Here is a 22,989-nt window from a genome sequence, read left to right on the forward strand (position 1 = left end):
ATCCATTAACAAGATATTAAATCTATCATAGACATACTTTTACAGCTAGGAATGAACATGCAACTGTTGTACCAAGCTATAAAAACATTAAAAATAGTTACCTTTAAGTTGTTCTAAAATATGTTCCTCATGAAGCAGGAGAAGGGGAAACCATCCAGTGTACAGAACAGGTGGAATTGTGTGCAAGAGGGCTGAGCCGCTCCAAAAATAGTGTCTCAGGTCTTCATAGATGCCAGGCGCTCGGTTAATGGACCTCGTAAACAGCCTCGTCCGCACCACACACATGCCTCTATAATTCTCGTTAGTCATCATAGTAACTCGTACACGAACTGCCCCACGCTCTTGTTGCTAAATTTTGAACATCTTGAAATTAGCGCCATGCTCAGAGATGAGCTTTGTTAACCGAACATACTGCCTCTAAGAGACTCACAGCCACCATTCTCCCACGATAGTTGAATAAATCCTCTCGTAGCAAAAAAACATGCTGCGTGGTTCATTATTCATCCTTCATTATTTGGTGGGACCAGGGCTGTACACAGCTGTGGTGGTGCTAGCTGGTGTGCCCATGAGTTTGCCTTTGGTAACATCAATAGCAGATCTGTACCAAGTGCAGACCTGCCAAACTGTATGCATTTTGCATACCACGCATGCATTTTGACGTCAAAGTACACCGGTATGATTTCTCACTGAAGAGTACGTAAAAAAAACAAAAAAAACTCTAGCCCACCAAACAGCAAAAGAAGACGTAGTCAACCAATCACAGCGCTGTATTCTATTCCCGAGCCCTGACGCCTGCACACAGTCTGCGGAGACCAGTGTTGTAGTCAAGTCTACCTTCCCATGGCGGAGGCGAAGGCCACATCTATGTCCTATGTCTCTGAGGCCAAGGCCAAGACAAAGTCACCACAACTGAAGCCTGAGTATTATACAAATGATGCAATGAAGACACAGACATCCAAAACATTTAAAAAGGCCTGCAGGACCAAGAAAAATATATCAAAAATAGAAACCGAATGATCCGCACAGCCACAGCACTCCAATACAAAAAAAGGCTTTATTAAACAAAAAATAAATGTAACATTTCAGGCGACCAGTGCTGTGGCTGTGCAGATCATTCGGTTTCTATCTCGAGTATTATACAAACACATATTATAAATATTTTCACCCCCCCTCCCAACACACTATGATAAGAGGTCGCTGATGCTCGCCGACAGCACATTCACAATAATCTCTGTGAAACGTCGGCAAAGGGGTCCAAATTTCCTGTCTCCAGGGCAGGTTGACGTAGTCCAGGAGAGGGTGCCATTGTACTGGCGGAGCCTGACGTTTGACGACAGTCCACTGACTCACACAGGGCGCCATCGGAAGGCATGTACATTTGTAGCTTGTATTTCTTCATGCCCATGGGATCCAGAGGAGGTGGTGCATCAGTTAAGCCTCCGACATTGGCCAACATACCAGGACGGGGCAACTGAGCAGTAACTATGTACAACCCCAATTCCAGTGAAGTTGGGACGCTGTGTGAAATGTACTTAAAATAGAATACAATGATTTGCAAATCCTCTTCAACCTATATTCAGTTGAATGCACCACAAAGACAAGATATTTAATGTTCAAACTGATAAACCTTTGCCTGATAGACTAATGCCTGAACTATTTCGTAGCCTCCCAGCAAACTGTAGCTGAAGTTTCAAGTCTTATTTTTAAGAAAACCCTTCTCTGTTCCACTTCACCATGATAATGTATAACTCTTGATGCAAAATGCAAACCTTGCAATATTCCCAGGTTTTACAATTTCAGCCACAGAACAATGTAACTCCTCCAGAGTTGTCTGGGTGACTTGGTGGATTCCCTCACTAGTTTCCTTTCACAATCACCCAGATTATGAGAACTGCCTTTTCCTGACAGATTTACCATACAGTACTATGTTGTATTTCTTAATGACTGATCTAAATGAAGTTCAGGGCCTCATTTCATAAAGCAGTCTAATATTTAAGTCTACTTAACTTTCTTAGTTGACAACGGTTAGTCACCCAACATTATCCGTCTACTCACCATTTCACATCGACGTCTAAACTTGAAGATTAGCCATCTTACGTTAGTCAACGATTTTCACGGGCATAATGGCCTTGTGAGTGCCATTGCCAAGAAACACCTCCAATGCTCGAGAGTGTTGTTTGCTTGCGGGTTGGTCGTTGTCATGAATTATTTAGCCTTTGTTTTGTTGACTGGCTTTATTAACATTTGCGGACACAAGCAAACTGCAGAACGTCATGCTTAGCTCTTAGCCTAGCACTTCTTCTTCTTCTACATACTTACAGCACTTCCGTCAAGCCTTTTTGTGCACACAACGCTGCTCAGCATAACAGCGAGGCCCAGTGGCTAATATGAGAACTGTCACAAACACATCACGACAGTCGTCTGCTACAACCTTTTGGAACAATACGAGCAATGTAGGGGTGCTCTTGAGTGTTCCATCAAGTTGTTTTACATGATAGCTGCCATTTCTTTTTAGGTAAGACACTGAAGTTTTATCAAAATTAAAATAAAATTAGCTAACTAAGATTAGCCTCCTCTGTACCAGGCCAAAAAGTTTAGTTGGGTAATGCGAAACTTTAGCCAACAAAGTGCTTTGTGCAACGATTAACAGAAAAAAAAATTTAGTCAACCAAGTAAGTTTATTCAACTAAACAAGATTAGACTGCTTTATAAAACTAGGCCCAGGACACATTCAGTGGCTTGAAAAAAATTTATGATTCTTTCTTTGACTCATGCCCTATGACTGCTGAGATCGACTGCTGATTGCTCCAGCACCCCACAACCCACCCCCATGATCCTTAATTAGAGTAAACAGGTATAGAAAATGAATGAATGACTAAACAAATTAATATGTGGAAATGTCCAAAGGGGTCTATAGTTTTTATTATACTTGAACAGATCCTTGTCATTTTGTATGTGGTTTGTATGTCAGGTGATATGGATCATTCGTGCCATTTGCCATTGTGTTCCATTGACTGTGCAAATTTTGTTCCATTTACCGTGTAATTTTGGTTCCATATGTTTGTACCATTGCACAGCACCACCACCGCACATGCTCACACTAGCGGTGACATTACTTAGCTTAACAACAAACGTGGTGGGGTTTGTTTTATTAATGGTGCTCATTCTTGTAACACACACAAAAAAAATGAAAAAAATAACAAATCGAGTATGCCGTAAGCCAGGGGTGGGCAGCTTGTTCCAGAAAGGGCCAAGATGGTTCAGGTTTTCTTTGCAGCCACTGTCTCTGCCAGGTGATTTCACTGATTAATATCACTTTGAGCAGATGAAATCAATTAATCAGTGAAATCACCTGGTGGAGTCAGTGGCTGCAAAGAAACCCTGCACCCTCTTGGCCCTTTCTGGAACAAGTTGCCCACCCCTGCCGTAAGCCGTCTGGAGGCATTTGCTATATGCTGGGACGTCTCTACCTGAAGTACAGGCAGTGTCGGATTAAGAGCTCTACAAATTTCTGTTGCGATTTTTCACTGGATTAAGGAAAGCAGACGGCAGTCTGTATATGAAGAAGTCAATGCATGGCATCAGGTACGGACTACATCATCAAGGGTTGTTAGGCATATAAAACAAATAATGAATGTTTTTTCATGGAATGGAAATAATATATCCTTCGGTGATAGATGAGTGTTCCACTCAACTCGACTCTGCCTCAGTGAATGGAACATTCCATCTTTCATATCAGGAAATATTCTTGCCATTGCACTCATAAACATTCATTATTTGTATATTGGCATTGTACCTCAGTGGATACTTAGCTGGTCTGCCGATATATCAACCTGGGTTTGATTCCCGCTCATGCTACCCCTCTGTCTTCTTGAACAAGATGCTTAATCTGCATTGTCTCAATCAGCCCAGCTGTACTGAGTCTTGTTAACTTCATGCTGTGGAATCCAGAGATCCAGAAATCAGAATCAGAATCAGGAACTATATAAGATTTCCTGTTGTATTTATGACACAACTCTAGTTTTCCTGGAGAAACACATGTAGCCCCTGGTGTTCTGAAGAGGTCTCCCATCCAAATATTACAGGCTCCACACTGTTTAGCTTCTGAGGTCTGACAGCAAGTTTACACAAGGCAGACCGGCTGTAGACATGCAAAATTTTGTAGCTGTTGCTTTTTTAATCTTTAAAAATAATAATTTGTAGCAAACAAACAGATTTGGAAAAAAGGGGGGTTGGTTACAGTTGGGTTTGTGAATTTTTAATTTTTAACAATACAAGGTGGTGAAAACATTACCACTTTAGTGGAGGCTAATATAGTTGAGTATGTATACTGATTAAAAACTAGTCATTAGTTTCTAGGTTTTTTAAATGACATCCCCATGTTATACATGTTTTTCATGTGGTCATCGTGTTGTTCTGGAAATATTACTTTGGCCTCACTGCCGAAAAAAGCCGTAGGGAAACTGATGTGTCTGAGGGTGTGTAAATGTTTGTTTTTCAACAGCATTACTTAATTCAGGTTTTGTTTTCACCACGTAGGTGTTGATGTTTAAAAAGCCCTGAGGGTCTTTTGGATGGCAGATGAAAATAGAAGGTGCCTGAGTGTGGGTAGGACTCCACAGTTATGTTGTCATTGACATTAAGTGGGACGTGATTAATTGTTGTGTTTTTTCCAAGCTCAGTTTGTGTGAGCTGACCTGTGCGTCAGTTGCGTTGGTGGAAATGTAAGTTTATGTAATCCATTAGTGGAGCTGGGTTTCCCAGGAACCGGGTCCAATGTAGCTGTTCCTTGGGGACTAGAGGAGGCCGCGAGGCAAGATGAGAGGAAGCCTGTGGGCTGAACAGCCTGGAAGAGGAACTGTTTAAGGAACAGTGTAAGTGTGCCCAATTTAAGCTTCAATGAAGTAGAAATAGTTTGATAGGTTGAGTCTCCTGTGATGATCTGAAAGTTATTTTGAAGTTCTCTGTACTGTATCATTTTCTTAACCTTGCTTTCAATTAAAGTGCATCTGGAAACTATTCACAATGGTTCACTTTTTCCACGTTTTGGTATGCTACAGCCTTTTTGCAAAATGGAGGAAATTCATTTTTTCCCTCAAAATTCTAGTCACAACACCCCATAATGACAACATGAAAAAAAGGTTTTTTGTTTTAATTTTGCAACCCTTTTCTCAATACTTTGTTGATGCATCTTTGGCAGCAATTACAGCCTCATGTCTTCTTGAATATGATGCCACAGACTTGTTGCACCTATCTTTGGGCAGTTTTGTCATTCCTCTTTGCAGCACCTCTCAAGCTCCATCAGGTTGAATGGGGAGCGTCGGTGTACAGACATTTTCAGTTGTCTCCAGAAATCAGATTCAGGTCTGGGCCCTGGCTGGGCAACTCAAGGACATTCGCAGAGTTGTCCTGAAGCCACTCCTTTGATATCTTGGCTGTGTGCTTAGGGTTTTGTCCGGCTGAAGGATGAATCGTCGCCCCAGTCTGAGGTCAAAAGCGCTTTGGAGCGAGTTTTCATCCAGGATGTCTCTGTACGTTGCTGCATTCATCTTTCTCTCAATCCTGACTAGTCTCCCAGTTCCTGCTGCTGAAAAACATCCCCACAGCATGATGCTGCCACCACCATGCTTCACTGTAGGGATGGTGCCTGGTTTTTCTACAAACATGACACCTGGCATTCACATCAAAGAGTTCAATCTTGTCTCATCAGACCAGAGAATTTTGTTGCTCATGATCTGAGAGTCCTTCAGGTGCCTTTTGGCAAACTCTGTCATGTGGCTTTTACTAAGGAGTGGCTTACGTCTGGCCACTGTGCCACACAGGCCTGATTGGTGGGTTGTTGCAGAGATGATTGTCTTTCTGCAAGGCTCTCCTCTATCCAGAGGAAATATTGGCCACTCTGACAGAGTGGCCATCAGGTTCTTGGTCACTTCCCTGACTAAGGCCCTTCTCCCCTGATCACTCAGTTTAGATGGGTGGCCAGATCAAAGAAGAATCCTGGTGGATCTGAACTTCTGTACCCTTCCCTAGATTTATGCTTTGAGACAATCCTGTCTTGGAGGTCTACAGACAATTCATTTGACTTCATGCTTGGTTTGTGCTCTGACATGCACTGTCAACTGTAGGACCTTATATATAGACAAGTGTGTGTCTTTCCAAATCATGTCCAGTCAACTGAATTTACCCCAGGTGGGCTTCACTTTACAACCCCTGGCAAAAATTATGGAATCACCAGCCTCGGAGAATGTTCATTCAGTTGTTTAATTTTGTAGAAAAAAAGCAGATCACAGACATGACACAAAACTAAAGTCATTTCAAATGGCAACTTTCTGGCTTTAAGAAACACTATAAGAAATCAGGAAAAAAAAAATTGTGGCAATCAGTAATGGTTACTTTTTTAGACCAAGCAGAGGGGAAAAAATGTGGAATCATTCATTTCTGAGGAAAAAATTATGGAATCATGAAAAACAAAAAACGCTCCAACACATCACTAGTATTTTGTTGCACCACCTCTGGCTTTTATAACAGCTTGCAGTCTCTGAGGCATGGACTTAATGAGTGACAGACAGTACTCTTCATCAATCTGGCTCCAACTTTCTCTGATTGCTGTTGCCAGATCAGCTTTGCAGGTTGGAGCCTTGTCATGGACCATTTTCTTCAACTTCCACCAAAGATTTTCAATTGGATTAAGATCCGGACTATTTGCAGGCCATGACATTGACCCTATGTGTCTTTTTGCAAGGAATGTTTTCACAGTTTTTGCTTTATGGCAAGATGCATTATCATCTTGAAAAATGATTTCATCATCCCCAAACATCCTTTCAATTGATGGGATAAGAAAAGTGTCCAAAATATCAATGTAAACGTGTGCATTTATTGATGATGTGCCTTTACCTGACATGCAGCCCCATATCATCAATGACTGTGGAAATTTACATGTTCTCTTCAGGCAGTCATCTTTATAAATCTCATTGGAACGGCACCAAACAAAAGTTCCAGCATCATCACCTTGCCCAATGCAGATTTGAGATTCATCACTGAATATGACTTTCATCCAGTCATCCACAGTCCACGATTGCTTTTCCTTAGCCCATTGTAACCTTGTTTTTTCTGTTTAGGTGTTAATGATGGCTTTCATTTAGCTTTTGTGTATGTAAATCCCATTTCCTTTAGGCGGTTTCTTACAGTTCGGTTACAGACGTTGACTCCAGTTTCCTCCCATTCGTTCCTCATTTGTTTTGTTGTGCATTTTCCATTTTTGAGACATATTGCTTTAAGTTTTCTGTCTTGATGCTTTGATGTCTTCCTTGGTCTACCAGTATGTTTGCCTTTAAAAACCTTCCCATGTTGTTTGTATTTGGTCCAGACTTTAGACACAGCTGACTGTGAACAACCAACATCTTTTGCAACATTGTGTGATGATTTACTCTCTTTTAAGAGTTTGATAATCCTCTCCTTTGTTTCAGTTGACATCTCTTGTGTTGGAGCCATGATTCATGTCAGTCCACTTGGTGCAACAGCCCTTCAAGGTGTGATCACTCCTTTTTGAATGCAGACTAATGAGCAGATCTGATTTGATGCAGGTGTTAGTTTTCGGGATGAAAATTTACAGAGTGATTCCATAATTTATTCCTCAGAATTGAGTGAGTCCATATTTTTTTCCCTCTGCTTGGTCTAAAAAAGTAACCGTTACTGACTGCCACAATTTTTTTTCTTGGTTTCTTATAGTGTTTCTTAAAGCCAGAAAGTTGCCATTTGAAATGACTTTAGTTTTGTGTCATGTCTGTGATCTGCTTCTTTTCTGCAAAATTAAACAACTGAATGAACATCCTCCGAGGCCGGTGATTCCATAATTTTTGCCAGGGGTTGTAGAAACATCTCAAGGATGATCAGTGGAATCAAGATGAACCTGCGCTCAATGTTGTGTTTCATGGCAAAGGCGGTGAATACTTATGTAAATGTTGTTTCTTTGTTGTTTTTGTTTGTTTGTTTGTTTTTTTAATAAATTTGCAAAATCTCAAAGCTTTTTCACATTGTTATTATGGGGTATTTTGTGTTTAATTTTGTGGGGAAAAAAATGAATTTCATCCACTTTGAAATAAGGCTGTAACATAACAATACATGGAAAAATTGAAGCACTACTTTCTGGATGCGCTGTAATCCAGCACACTGCTCCCGATCCCGACTGTAAATGCTCTTGATTCTTTCTGTGGTCTGAGTGTATGTGGTGAATGTAGACCATGTTCCAGATCCATCTCTGTCTCGTGTTTCTGCAGTGCTCTTCTGTTCAGCGCATTCATACAAAACTCTGCCAGATATTATCTGACTGTGCTAACTTTACTTCTGTGAAGAGAAAATGCTTTGAATACTTGATGTGTTTGTCTTGCACTCTATAAATGGTACATTATGTGCAGCGTAACAGCTGACTCCTTTGTGCTGTTATTAGCTTTTTCTTAATAATCACATTTTAAAGATGTGAGAAAGAATTTAAGAGGCTCCAGATGAGGAACTGCTGTTAAGGTTTTTTGTTTGTTTTTTCCCCAAGAACATCATACTTTAGTTAAATCACTTTGCTTGTGCTTCCCCTGCCAAATTGAAACATGTAAATAAACTCAGCAGCTTATAACTTTGGAAAACTGATCCATGTCCTTGAGGTTGGTGGTCACATAACAGTCGGTCTTCTGAAGGTTGCCGTTTCAATCTCAGTATGATTAAATGATCTAAATATAACACAGTGCTTAAATTCCCTCGACCGTATGAGCAAAAAATAGGAAACAGACTGTGACATTTTGACCTTTTAAAATAGGTCAAGGTTAGCCATCCTTGAACTTGCCCAAAGTGTATGTCCCAAAAATGTTCTTTGCAATACCCGATGGCCGTATTTTGGCATTGGGTAAAAATGATAGAAGGTGACTGTAGAGATGAATCAGTTCTTTCCTTCAAACAAAGAAGAAGAAAAAAAAAAAGCAAAAATCTGGCAATACATATATATATATATATATATATATATATATATATATATGTGTGTGTGTGTGTGTGTGTATGTGTGTAGTAGAGTGTGAGTAGTCACACCAATTCCTGTCATTTCTGTTGAACCTTCCTGTCCGTTGTTATTCAGTCATAATAAGTATCACATTATTTCACCTCCCCATATAAAACTAATCTCACCTGAATAGAGCTGAACTCTGTAACCTTTCAATGATGTACTCCATTTCTTGATGTGAGTACTCTTTCCCAACACAACTTTCTTAGCTGTTGACTTAGACATACCTTGGCCCAAAATGTGGATTGCAGTGCAAATGCTTTGCTATTGCTCTCTACACCAAATTAATTAATGTAATATCCAGAAGGGCAGCCAATTTGCAAATTTTCTGCGTACGTTTTCTTGCAGATAAAATCACACCACAGCCAGTGGTAGTGAATAAAAAAAAAATACAGATTTGACCATGGGACAAACCTCCATCAAAAGGCAAAGTTTCAACATCTGAACAATTTAATGCAGCACAGCAGATGCATACAAAATAAAACACTGCACATCTGTCATGAGTGGACTGTTAGGTGTCACATTCTCAGTTCAAATTTGTGGTTTGCATCATTTTTCAACGTGAGTTGTTTTTTTTTGGGGGGGGGGGGGTGGACTGAGTAAATCTGCTCTTCTCATCTTCTGGAGCAGTTTCAAGAAATGGTCATCTCTGTTCCAAGAACATGGTCACTGGGTACACTTAGAATATTAGCATGTTTTTTCAGAACCTCTGAATGTGTTGGACACCAGTAATAACATTAACATCAGCACCACATTTGTTATCTGAAGGTGACAATTCCAATGAGCTGTTGATGTTGACATTAACATTGGCACTTGGGGATTCCATGTTTCTGGATATAATGCTGTCAGCTCCATGCATCATCTTTGTCCCACCTTTCTATTTTAAGACTGCATCTTAGGTCCACTGTGTGTCATATGACTGACTTTCAGATTTCATGTGAAACAACACTGTAAGAGTGCCATCTTCTTTAACTAGCTTTGTGACTTATGTCATAGTTTTACCACCAATTGAACAGATAAACTGATCATAACACCAGTAATCTTGGCCATCCTTCTTGAAAAGATCATTTAAGTAATTCATCATATTCACATATTCATTAAAAACTAGATACTTTTGCAAATATTTTATACAGGAAAGAATAAATTATGAGTAGACCATTCTGCTCTGTGTAGACCTGATCCCATTAAATGTCAGATTTGAAATAGATCGTGCTTCATACTTGGGTGGTGTGTTTCTCCATGTAACACTAGAGTTAGATCAGGAAGGGTGTCCAGTGTATAGCGTGTGCCAAATCCCAATGCAGATCTGCACTGCACCTATGGTGGCAACCTTGAACAACTGGGGCAACCAAAAGACAATCAAGTAAATTATAATTAAGATGCTTCTTATTCAAACACGTGCACATGGTCACGTACAATGAATCAGATTTTTTAGACCAAAACCCTATCATGATTGTTTCCATCACCACATGGTACATCTCTGTTTATGAATATAAAATAATGTTGTAAAGCTTGATGTTTGTTGTTACATCTTGCAGGCAACCTATCAGCCTTTCCTGCGACAAATTCTTGAGGAAGTCTTCCATCCAAACAGACGAGAATGCCCTGACATCGAACATATGTCTGGAGGTCTCACAGACCTTCTCAAGACTGGCTTCAGCATGTTCATGAAGGTCAGTCCCTGATCACTCACTCACCCCCCCACACTCACTCACACATACAGTTGAGGCCATACTTTATGTAGCATGATTAAAATCTTTCAAATTCAATGTTGTACAACTCCACACATTTCAAGTTACCACATGAGACGTGTACATCCATCATAATGTTCACTGTATTTCCATATAAAAAGTTATTTTAATATAACACTGGTCAATTTTTCAATTTCAATTTATTTTCATTTATATAGCACCAAATCACAACAGAGTTGCCTCAAAGCACTTCACACAGGTAAGGTCTAACCTTACCAACCCCCAGAGCAACAGTGGTAAGGAAAAACTCCCTCTGAGGAAGAAACCTCAAGCAGACCAGACTCAAAGGGGTGACCCTCTGCTTGGGCTATGATACAGACATAAATTACAGAACAATTCACAGAACAATTCATGGACGAATATACAAGAAATGCTATTGGCGCACAGGACAGGAGGATTGCCAACACGAATACAACTCCCATCTCTGGATGGAGCTGCACCTTAAACAGAGAGAAAAAACAGAATCAGGCATCAGAAAGACAAAAAATACTGTATAATTTGCCAGCATTAAACAACAAGAAAAACAGAGAAATACTAAGGTGATCGCCGGACACTAGCCCTAAACTTCACTAAAAGACCCAGAATTTAGGTAAAGTTGAGGCCACAGCTAATAATAAATGAATTAAAAGAGTAAAAAACGTAAAACAAAACTGTACCAGTATGCTAGCCATATGAAAGGGAAAATAAGTGCGTCTTAAGTCTGGACTTGAAAATCTCCACAGAATCTGACTGTTTTATCGATGCAGGGAGATCATTCCACAGAACAGGGGCACGATAAGAGAAAGCTCTATGACCCGCAGACTTCTTATTCACCTTAGGGACACAAAGTAGTCCTGCACCCTGAAAACGTAAAGCCCGGGCCGGTACGTAAGGTTTAATTAGGTCAGCTAGGTAGGGAGGTGCCAGTCCATGAATAATTTTATAGGTTAGTAGCAGAACCATAAAATCTGATCTCACTGGGACAGGAAGCCAGTAAAGGATGCCAAAATGCGTGTAATGTTGTCAAACTTTCTGCTTTGTGTCAAAAGTCTGGCAGCAGCATTTTGAACCAATTGGAGACCCCTAATGCTAGACTGCGGTAAACCAGAAAATAGAACATTGCAGTAGTCCAATCTAGAAGAGATAAATGCATGGATCAGGGTCTCAGCATCAGCCATAGACCGAATGGGACGAATCTTCACTATATTTCGCAGGTGGAAGAAAGCAGTCCTAGTAATATTTCTAATGTGGAGGCCAAAGGACAACGAAGGATCAAAAATTACCCCAAGGTTCCTCACTTTGTCAGTGTGATGTATGACACACGAGCCGAGGCTGAGCGTTAACTGGTCAAATTGATGCCGATGTCTCACTGGACCAAGAACCATCATTTCAGTCTTATCAGAGTTTAAAAGTAGGAAGTTTCTAGACATCCAGGTTCTCACTGCTGCAAGGCAATCTTCTAAGGATTTTATGTAAACGAGATTACCAGCAGTTATCGGCATGTATATCTGAGTATCATCTGCATAGCAGTGAAAGGTAATCCCAAAACACCACAATATGTGCCCAAGGGGTGCTATATAAAGGGAGAAAAGCAAGGGGCCTAAGACAAACCCCTGTGGAACCACAAATTTCATGTCACTAAGGTTAGAGGTAGTGTTACTGTACAAAACACAGTGAGAACGACTGGTCAAGCATGACGTCAGCCATGCAAGGGCACTCCCAGTAATCCCAAAATGATTTTCCAGCCTATCAAGTAGAATATGATGATCCACTGTATCAAATGCAGCACTGAGCTCTAACAGCAACAGAACCGTAGTGGTGTCCGTATCCATTGTAAGCAGAAGATCATTCACCACTTTAGTGAGGGCTGTCTCTGTGGAATGATATTTTCTAAAAGCAGACTGCAGTGGCTCAAAGAGATTATTCTCAGTAAGATAGTCTATATGCTGCCGTGACACCACTTTTCCAGAATTTTAGAGAAAAATGATAGATTTGATATCGTCCGATAGTTTGTCAATACACTAGAGTCAAGATTAGATTTCTTAAGTAATGGTTTAATCAAAGCAGATTTGAAACATTTAGGAACAGATCCAGAAGTTAAAGAAAGATTAATCATTTCCAGCACAGTCGGCCCAAGAGTGGGTCACGGGTCCTTAAACAGTTTTGTTAGTATAGGATCAAATAAACAGGTTGTGCTTTTTGTTGACTTAAGAGTTTTGTCAGCATACCTAGTGAAATACTATCAAATTCTGTAAATCTAGGTAATACCTCAGTAGTGGTGCCCACCTCAATAGCAGGGTGTAGTGGCTGGGTTAAGGCATGCCGGGATATGTTTAACCTGATGTCTTCTATTTTCTTCCCAAAGTAATCCAGGAAATCTTGTGCTGTAAAAGGAGAGCGAACTACAGGTGGTTGTCCATGCATGAGCACAATTTTTCTTGCATGGAGTTTTTCACCAGATTCTGGGTAATTTGGGGGCACTGAATCGGAATCTGGTGTTAGTTTTTGCCAATCGCATCACGTTTTTGAGATATGAAAACCTATTTCTCATATCAAGCAAGCAAAATCTGCAGTCTCGCACACCTCTTCGGTACCATAAAAAATATTACAGTTCTTGTTCACATTTCGTGAACCTGGTTTAAAAACTATGCTTTTGAAGCTGCTTTTGTGCATGATTAGTGGCGTCAGATTTGAGTGAATTAAGAACTTTTGTGTACGAGGTTTTTCATGCCTGTCGGTTGCGTCATTTGCCTGTGGGCAGGCTTTGAGTGAGCACTGGTCCACCCCCCTCGTCGGATTTTCATTGTCAGGGAAATGTCTGAATGATTTGGAGCTTTGCTGCATCAAATTTTTCCAGAAACTGTGAGAGACCTCCAGGTGGACACCATTCGCTAAATTCAGAAGGCTTTCAGGGACGATTTTATGGGGATCACACAGTTTGAGGAGTGTTACAGCCGGTTTAAAGACCGCCCACAGTGGCTGAGAGCGCGCCGCGTTCCGAGCGGCGATCGACAGGCTCAAACGACCAGATCATTTCCAAACTGAACGCTGTGTTGATCCGGGACGTCGTCTGACTACCACAGAAATGGCAGAAGACGTGGACATCAAGACTTTTTCGGCACATTCCACTGTTACAGGAGTTTTTGTCATGGAAAGAGGAGCGGAGGAATGTGCCACCGTGCCGCGAATGGCGCGGCACAAAACCACCTCTGTGTTGGTCTCACAGGACAGCTTTCAGATGGCTTTCAGACGGCTTTCTGTGGCTTTTCAGTCGTGTGACTATCCGAGAAATTGTGGATTAGCTGGACATGCCAGAACATGTCCTGTCAGGCTTCATCACGGCGTTGCTTTGCGCCATGCGGCTCCGTCCCGGCGCGCAAATTCCTGTGGTTTTGTTAAACCGGCTGTAACACTCCTCAGTCTGTGTGATCCCCATAAAATCGTCCCTGAAAGCCATCTGAATTTTCCGAATGGTGTCCAGCTGGAGGTCTCTCACAGTTTCTGGAAAAATTTGATGCAGCAAAGCTCCAAATCATTCAGACATTTCCCTGACAATAAAAATCCAACGAGGGGGGTGGACCACTGCTCACACAAAGCCTGCCCACAGGCGAATGACGCAACCGACAAGCGTGAAAAAACTCACCCATGCGCACGAAGGTTCAAGCTTGGCTGATGCAATCACACGTGATTGAAATCCATATAGTTTTTGAAAAAAATAAAAAGGTCTGTTACTTTTTGGACAGACCTCGCAATCCATCAAACAGATTTTGTGTAATCCATCATCAGAACATGCAGATTGGAAAAAAATGTGATATGATAGAAGAAATCTGAGCTTAGATTCGGATTCAGCAACCAAAAATTACCCTAAATCAGTTCTCAAAGTCTATGCAAGAATTTTTTTTATTTATCTATTTTTGACCAGTGTAATCGATACAACATGGATTTATTTAACTTTTCATTCACTATGTCAGATTTCCACTAGATCAAGATGAATGTAAAGGTGAGTACAAGGCCTGACCCCAGCGCAGAGAACAGGCCAGATGATTAAGTCCAATGATAACAGTGATGGGATCTAACGTAGCTGGCCATTAGGTGACGAGCTAGCTGGTGACACATGCAGGAGTCTGGCACATGAGAGATTGGTTCAAAACAGTGATTGTCTTTCAAGGAAGGCATTACAGGGTTATCCAAAAACAAACAAACTTCAGTAACAAGGAGTTTTCATAGGTAATCAATCCAAAATGGCAGTCCAGAATCAGAAACATGTGACCGCAGCATAAGTCTGAAACAGGAAAACAGTAGCATGACAAAGACACTGTAAACATGAGGTAAACCTTTAACGCTCAAGCAACATGGATGAGACAGAGAGAACCTTATATCATGTGACAGTAGATGACAATAGGGAAGAGCTGTGGCAATTAGGCTGGTTGAAACACATGAGGTGGGATAGTGCTGACAACAAGGAATTGTCGTAATTTGAGTTTATTTGGGAAACTTTGGCTGTATTTAAGGGTCTTCCTGTAGAACCACGGGCCTTTTGAGTTTAAAAACACCAAAAAAATTAAAAAGAATTAGGCTTCCAGGGCCCAATTTTGTATCTCCAAAAGTCATGTTCATCCTTAGGAGCCTTCACAAAAACATTTTTGGTACCACAAGCATCTGTGATACAAGAAAAGTACAAGAAAATTCAGATTGGATAAACTTTACTTCATTGAAACAGCAGGAATTAACAAATGGAATGCACCAGGAATGTACATACTTTTGATGTGAAGGCCCTTTATTCCTCATTATCATAAATAAGAAACTTTAGTAGGAGTTGAAGTCATCAGATAGAAATGTGACATTAATTGTCCAACTTTTAGAAAGCACCCATCACCACGAACACAAAGGTTCTTACATGTGCTTTAGTGCACATGGGATTTATCAACAGCTAATACTTGCATATACAGTGGGGAAAATAAGTATTTGACCCCCTGTCAGTTTTGCAGGTTTTCCCACCTATGAAGAATGGAGAGGTCTGTAATTTTTATCATAGGTACACTTCAACTGTGAGAGACAGAATCTAAAAAAAAATCCAGTAAATCACATTGTATGATTTTTAAATAATGAATTGGCATTTTATTGCATAAAATAAGTATTTGATCCCCTAGAAAAACAGAGCTTAACAATTGGTACAGAAACATTTGCCTGCCATTACAGAGGTCAGACGTTTCTTGTATTTCTTGACCAAGGTTTCACACACTGCAAAAGGGATTTTGGTCCACTCCTCCATACAGATCTTCTCCAAATTTCAGGTTTGGAGTTTCAGCTCCCTCCAAAGATTTTCTATTGAGTTCAGGTCTGGAGACTGGCCAGACCACTCCAGGACCTTGAAATGCTTCTTACGGAGCCCCTCCTTAGTTGCCCTGGCTGTGTGTTTGGGGTCATTGTCATGCTGGAAGACCCAGCCATGACCCATCTTCAATGCTCTTACTGAGGGAAGGAGGTTGTTTGCCAAAATCTCGCAATACATGACCCCATCCATCCTCCCTTCAATGCGGTGCAGTTGTCCTGTCCCCTTTGCAGAAGAGCACCCCCAGAGTATGATGTTTCCACCCCCATGCCTCACGGTTGGGATGGTTTTCTTGGGGTTGTTCTCATCCTCTAAACATGGTAAGTGGAGTTGATTCCAAAAAGCTCTATTTTGGTCTCTTCTGACCACATGACCTTCTCCCATGCCTCCTCTGGATCATCCAGATGATCATTGGCGAACTTCAAACGGGCCTGGACGTGCTGGCTTGAGCAGGGGGACCTTGCTGCCCTGCAGGATTTTAAACCATGACAGCATCATGTGTTACTAATGTAATCTTTGTGACTGTGGTCCCAGCTCTCTTCAGGTCATTGACCAGGTCCTCCTGTGTAGTTCTGAGCTTTCTCAGAATCATCTTTACCCCACAAAGTGAGATCTTGCATGGAATCCCAGAATGAGTGAGATTGACAGTCATCTTGTGTTTCTTCCACTTTCTAGTAAATAATCATAACAGTTGTTGTCTTCTCACCAAGCTGCTTGCCTGTTGTCCTGTAGTCCATCCCAGCCTTGTGCAGGTCTATAGTTTTGTCTCTGGTGTCCTTAGACAGCTCTTTGGTCTTGGCCATGGTGGACAGGTTGGAGTGTGATTGATTGAGTGTGTAAACAGGTGTCTTTTATACAGGTAACAAGTTCAAACAGGTGCAATTAATATAGGTAAAGAGTGCAGAATAAGAGGGCTTCTTAAAGAAAAATTAACAGGTCTGTGAGAGCCAGAATTCTTGCTGGTTGATAGGGGGTCAAATACTTATTTTATGCAATAAAAGCAAATTAATTATTTAAAAATCATACAATGTGATTTTCTGGATTTTTTTTTTTTAGATTCTCTCACAGTTGAAGTGTACCTATGATAAAAATGACAGACCTCTCCATTCTTTGTAGGTGGGAAAACCGCAAAACTGAAAGGGGGTCAACTACTGATTTTCCCCATTGTATGTACAAGGGTGATTGAACATTTTTGAGCCTGAACCAGAAAAAGTGGTTGTCCATCTTTTGCATTCTCTCAGACTCTCACTCAAAACAGCATATTATAATGTTACTAATTTTATCAAGTGACTTTTAATTTGATTTTAAAAGCTTTGAGCATTACAAAGTCAAAGCACATCATTATTCAACAATAAGGTCAGTTCTCAAGCGGTCTAATAATTTTGACCCAGGTAGTTTCTAATTTTTTGTGAAATAATTTTGTTTCTGGGTGCAAAGTACAATAATTTAAGCATCCAAAATAAAACTAGAATGCTTAGAAATGCAGTGTTGGAAATTCCTCGCGCTGTTAAAAAGCACTGAGGAAACTGTTGAAGGAAATGTTACATTTCATAGGGGGTCTAATAATTTTGTCCTCATTTGTATACAACTGACATTTTCTATTCACCATCATTTTAATAATTCATGTTTAGCAGTGACAACTATATTGTGGCAGAGGCAGTATGGCGGCTTATTGGTTAGCACTGCTGCCTCACAGCAAGAAGGTCATGGGATCGCTTCCCACCTGGGCCCTTTCTGTGTGGTGTTTTCTTCTTCTCCGTGTTCACGTGGGTTCCTTCTGGGTGCTCCGGCTTCCTCGATCCACAATCAAAGGACATGCAGTTTAGTTAATGTTAGGTGAATCGGAAAATTGACCATAGGTGTGAATTAATTTGTCTGCCTATATGTGGCCCTGTGATATACTGGTGTCCTGTCTTGGGTGTACGCCGCCTCATGCCCACTGCTGGGTTTGGCTCCAGCCCTCTCAGCTGTTCGACCCTTAATTAAGATACGTTCAGTCTCCCCCCACCTAATTCCACTCACTGTGCACGCTGATAGGCAAGAACTTTAATATGATATTAGGTTATTGCGAGGGAACGCAATAAAAAAAAAACACACAAGACTTTACATGAGATCACTGTTTGCTCTCTCCGGTGTTTGCTCATGGACAGTACGCAAGGTAATCAGCGCGTAGACACTTGTAGCTCTGCTTCAACAGCGCGGAACCTTCACAAGTCATGACGGCCGACCAAAATATCAAACAGGTTTGATTTTCATCCGAACATGCAATTCCCGATTGGGAGGTTGTCGTGACATGTTAAACGCAGCTCGTTACTCCACGTAGACTGCAGGATGCAGGACGCACGATTAAGCTAAAACTTGGCGCGATCCAAAAAATTCTCGCACGAGTGAAAAATCGGCTGAAAAGGGCCAAACCTCGCACAGTGTAAGCCCAGCCTAAGTAAACACAAGGCAAGCACTTAAAATTCTAAAGAGGTAAATCCCTATCTTCATTTTTGCTTGTATACACAAACTCACACAGGAACTATAGAAAAAATGATACATGACGCCACACCTGTTGAAAATGTCACCGTGCTACGAGGCTGGATGATAAAAGTCACCGGCATCATTGTTGAGCTGTTGTTGTTTACTACAAGCCTGTTTCCGAAATTTGTTGAGATTTGGAGAGGGGAAATAACCTCAATCCTTCATGTACAACAATGGTTAATGTGTAGTGCTGTAGGATGTACTAACAGGAAGAAAAAGGGGTCAGGCATGAAATTTCACTGTTTTCCAGCAGACAAAGAGCAGCGTCAGAGATGGATCCAGGTAATAAAAAGGGTGAAACTACATGACTCGTATGAATCGTGGGAGGCTACAAACGTGAACTAATAAATTATTTATTATATATCCTATATTTATTGCTCTGGTCCCACATAATTCTAGGACATGGGGCCAGGACAGAAATGTATTTAACTGGCATTCTTGTTTTTGTTTTATGAATTATTAAATCAGTAAATTAAAAAACAGTTTTCTAATTAGTAGAGTTTATACTTACCCAGCTTTGCATGTGTAGTTTTGTGGCGGTGTTTCTTGTCTGTGATCTTCTGGGAGGGCACATTCATCTATTTTAAGAAGCATGCGGTTTCACAAGCATCAAATGGCCAGAGGTGAAGTTGCAGCCATCCAGACATTTGTATGCTTTCATTGATCCAGCAATGTAAAGTCCTGGTGTGTTCACAGGTAATTCCAAATATCACCATATTCCACACAAGGCAGCTAAGAAGCACAGTCTTTAAACAGATTGTCCTGCACTCGAAGTGGATCACACAAAGTCACAACATTAACAGTGAGTTTTTCACGGTATCTGTTCCGATCTGCTGCTGAGAGATGTTTAAGATTAGAGGGATTTGATGAAACATTGAACTGCATTTTCACTTCTTTCACTTTCTGTGAGTCACATGGAAGTGGGGGCTTCTGCTGAGCGGTGCACGCGCACATGCAAATTCGCCCGGATGGAGAGAGCATTAAGCGCCGCTTCAAAACTAACACTTTGGCTCAGCCACAAAACTTGTGAACAGGAAATTGGTCAAGTGATTGTGAAACGGATCTGTGTAGTAAGTGGTGGAGGGCTCACAAAGGGATAAAGGTCAGCACCTTCTCAGTCCATGGCGATGTAAAACTCACTTCACTGTGAACACAGCAGTATTCCACCAGTTTCCAGTTCATGGCAGGCCTGAGCCTTTGTGAATACTGGGTTGTTCCTGAACATCCCAACCAATTTTCTCTCATCCGACACTGACAGTTTGTGTCTTCTTCCAGACCTTGGCAAAGTGTTGGCACATCCAGCTAACTTGCTTCATGTATTCGGAAAGTATTCACAGTGCTTCACTTTTTCCACATTTTGTTATGTTACAGACTTATTCCAAAATGGATGAAAAATTTTTTTTTTCCTCAAACTTCTACTCACAGTACCCCATAATGACAATGTGAAAAACGTTTTTGAACTTTTGCAAATTTATTAAAAAAAAAAAGAAATCAGATGTACATAAGTATTCACAGTCTTTGCCATGAAGCTCAAAATTGAGTTCAGGTGCATCCTGTTTCCGCTGATCATCCTTGAGATGTTTCTACAGCTTAACTGGATTCCACCTGGGGTAAATTCAGTTGATTGGACATGATTTGGAAAGACACACACCTGTCTACATATAAGGTCCTACAGTTGACAGTGCATGTCAGAGCACAAACCCAGCATGAAGTCAAAGAAATTGTCCGCAGACCTCCGAGACAGGATTGTTTTATGCCACAAATCTGGGGAAGGGTACAGAAACAGTTCTGCTGCTTTGAAGGTCCCACTGAGCACAGTGGCCTCCATTATTTGTAAATGGAGGAAGTTCGGATCCACCAGCACTCTTCCTAGAGCTGGCCACCGGTCTAAACTGAGTGACTGGAGGAGAAGAGCCTTAATTAGGGAGGTGACCAAGAACCTGATGGTCACTCTGTCAGAGCTCCACCATTCCTCTGTGGAGAGAAGAGAACCTTCCAGAAGGACAACCATCTCTGTAACAATCCACCGATCAGGCCTGTAGAAGCCACTCCTTAGTAAAAGACACATGGCAGCCCATGGCAGAGAAATAAAATTCTCTAGTCTAATGAGACAAAGATTGAACTCTTTGGCCTGAATGCCAGGCATCATGTTTGGAGGAAACCAAGCACCATCTCTACAGTGAAGCATGGTGGTGGCAGCATCATGTTGTTGGGATGTTATTTAGCAGCAGGAACTGGAGACTAGTCAGGATTGAGGGAAAGATGAATGCAGCATTGTATGGAGGATGAAAACAAGCTCCAGTGCGCTCCTGACCTCAGACTGGGGCGACGATTCATCTTTCAACAGGACAATGACCCTAAGCACACAGCCAAGATATCAAAGGGGTGGTTTCAGGACAACTGTGTGAATGTCCTTGAGTGGCCCAGCCAGAGACCAGACCTGAATCCAACTGAACATCTCTGGAGAGATCTGAAGATGGCTGTGCACCGACACTCCCCATCCAACCTGATGGAGCTTGAGAGGTGCTGCAATGAGGAATGGGCAAAACTGCCCAAAGATTGGTGAGCCAAGATTGTGGCATCATATTCAAGAAGATTTGTGGCTGTAATTGCTGCCAGTTTTTTGTTTTTATTAAGTTTGCCAAAATTTCAAAAATACTTTTTCTTCATTTTTTAATTTTACTAAACAAAAATTTAAAAATAAACATTTTTTTCATGTTGTCATTATGGGGTGTTGTGAGTAGAATTTTGAAGGGAAAAAATTACTCCATTTTGGAATAAGGTTGTAACATAAAATATAGAAAAAGTGAAGCGCTGTGAATATTTTCTGGATGCACTGTAATTTAGTTTTTTAATTTATTGCTGATTTCATAAATTTGTAAGTTAATATGTTTATTTTACCACTTAGCACGCTCACCTCCCCCGACATTCAGAGCTCATATGCCGGATTTCCACATGCTACGTTTACATTGTGTCACATAGCCATCACATTTTACCTTATCCGTCATGTGTTTTTGATCTGTCCCACACACGTGTTTGTTGCAGTGCGTGTGGACAAAGGATAGAGGGGGAGATAGAGAGACAGGGAGATATGATGTATGATGTATGAGGGAGTGTGTGCAGACAAGAACAATGAAGGTGTTGTCACATTATGCTGGATTGAAATATTGAAATAATTTGTCTGTTGGCAAATATTCCTTGATCTCACTTCCGGTGGATTTAGATATCTGATGGACATCACATTTCCACTGGCAACAGAAGAGCTGCATTCAACCCCAGCTATTTTTTCTGTTTTTGTTTTGTTTGTTTTTATTACACTATGTAACACAATTTTTGTTCCTGGCTTCTAAGTGTTATATTTCAACTGCTTATGTCTAAAGTCTATGGAAAAATGACTACATTCAGCAGAAACTTTTATTTTATTTTATTTTATTTATTTATTTATTGCGTTCTAGAAAGTTTTAAAAGTTTCTTGAAATTTCTAGATAATTCTGGAAACTTCTAGAAAATTCTGGACAGTTCAAAATATCATTGTCCCGATCTCAGAAGCAAAGTTTCTGTGGAATAACAGCTATTTTCTATTTATTTAAGGCATAACAGGTTAGGAAAACTGTGTACCCAGGAACAAAACAAAAATAAAAATTTGTTACATAGTGTTATTATTAATTATCTACAATTAGTAACTGCACAGTGCTGTTAATATTCATGATGACAGGATACAACGATGTGATTACTGATGATCTGATTGATCATTCTGTTGCATTTCACCTCCAACATTCATTCAAAAAACAAAGCCTGCTGCCTGTTTGCTGCTTAATGGTACACAGTTCTGCAACAACAAAGACCATCATCACACATACCAAGAATGTGCAAGAATCAAGCAGAATCAGCCGAGACGTGTGACGACCCGTTCAGCTGCATTGTGGGTGCCGCACCGAGCCTCTGACGCGCACAATGACAAGTAGACTCACCGTGACAGACGGTACGTTCGGTTTGATTGCGCAGTGTTCTCATCCACAGCACATGACGAATGTGTGCCACATACATGTTGCATATCAGCATATCCTTTGCGCTCGTTGAACGGGATCCAGTGGAGTTGCGCATACGTGGCACAAGCGGGACATGCTGGCAGGATCTGATGTGCCCGATGCATGTCGGGGTTCTACCGACCGCGATCAGATTGTTCTGACTGCTGTTATGACACCATCCCAATGTCGATTGCAGTGGGATTGCGCTCAGACTGCACGTAGATTGCCGTTGGATGGGCGTCCCATCTGGACTGCGCCACGTGTGCTTTGCACATGTGCAAAACATTCGAAGCAGCCGCATGACTGGGCCCGCTCATGTAGACTGCTGTC

At 41.1% G+C, this 22,989-nt stretch overlaps 1 protein-coding gene across 1 annotated transcript in view; it reads left to right on the forward strand.

Moving 5' to 3' along the window:
• The window catches only part of scfd2 (sec1 family domain containing 2), a 354,011-nt gene that overhangs the window by 298,261 nt on the left and 32,761 nt on the right, over positions 1–22,989 (forward strand). The window contains exon 7 of the mRNA XM_034180512.1: positions 10,582–10,716. Within this exon, the coding sequence (XP_034036403.1) occupies positions 10,582–10,716 (135 nt within the window). The remainder of the gene's footprint in view (positions 1–10,581; positions 10,717–22,989) is intronic.

Source organism: Thalassophryne amazonica, chromosome 10 (genome assembly GCF_902500255.1).
Source record: "Thalassophryne amazonica chromosome 10, fThaAma1.1, whole genome shotgun sequence".
Lineage (NCBI taxonomy): Eukaryota > Metazoa > Chordata > Actinopteri > Batrachoidiformes > Batrachoididae > Thalassophryne > Thalassophryne amazonica.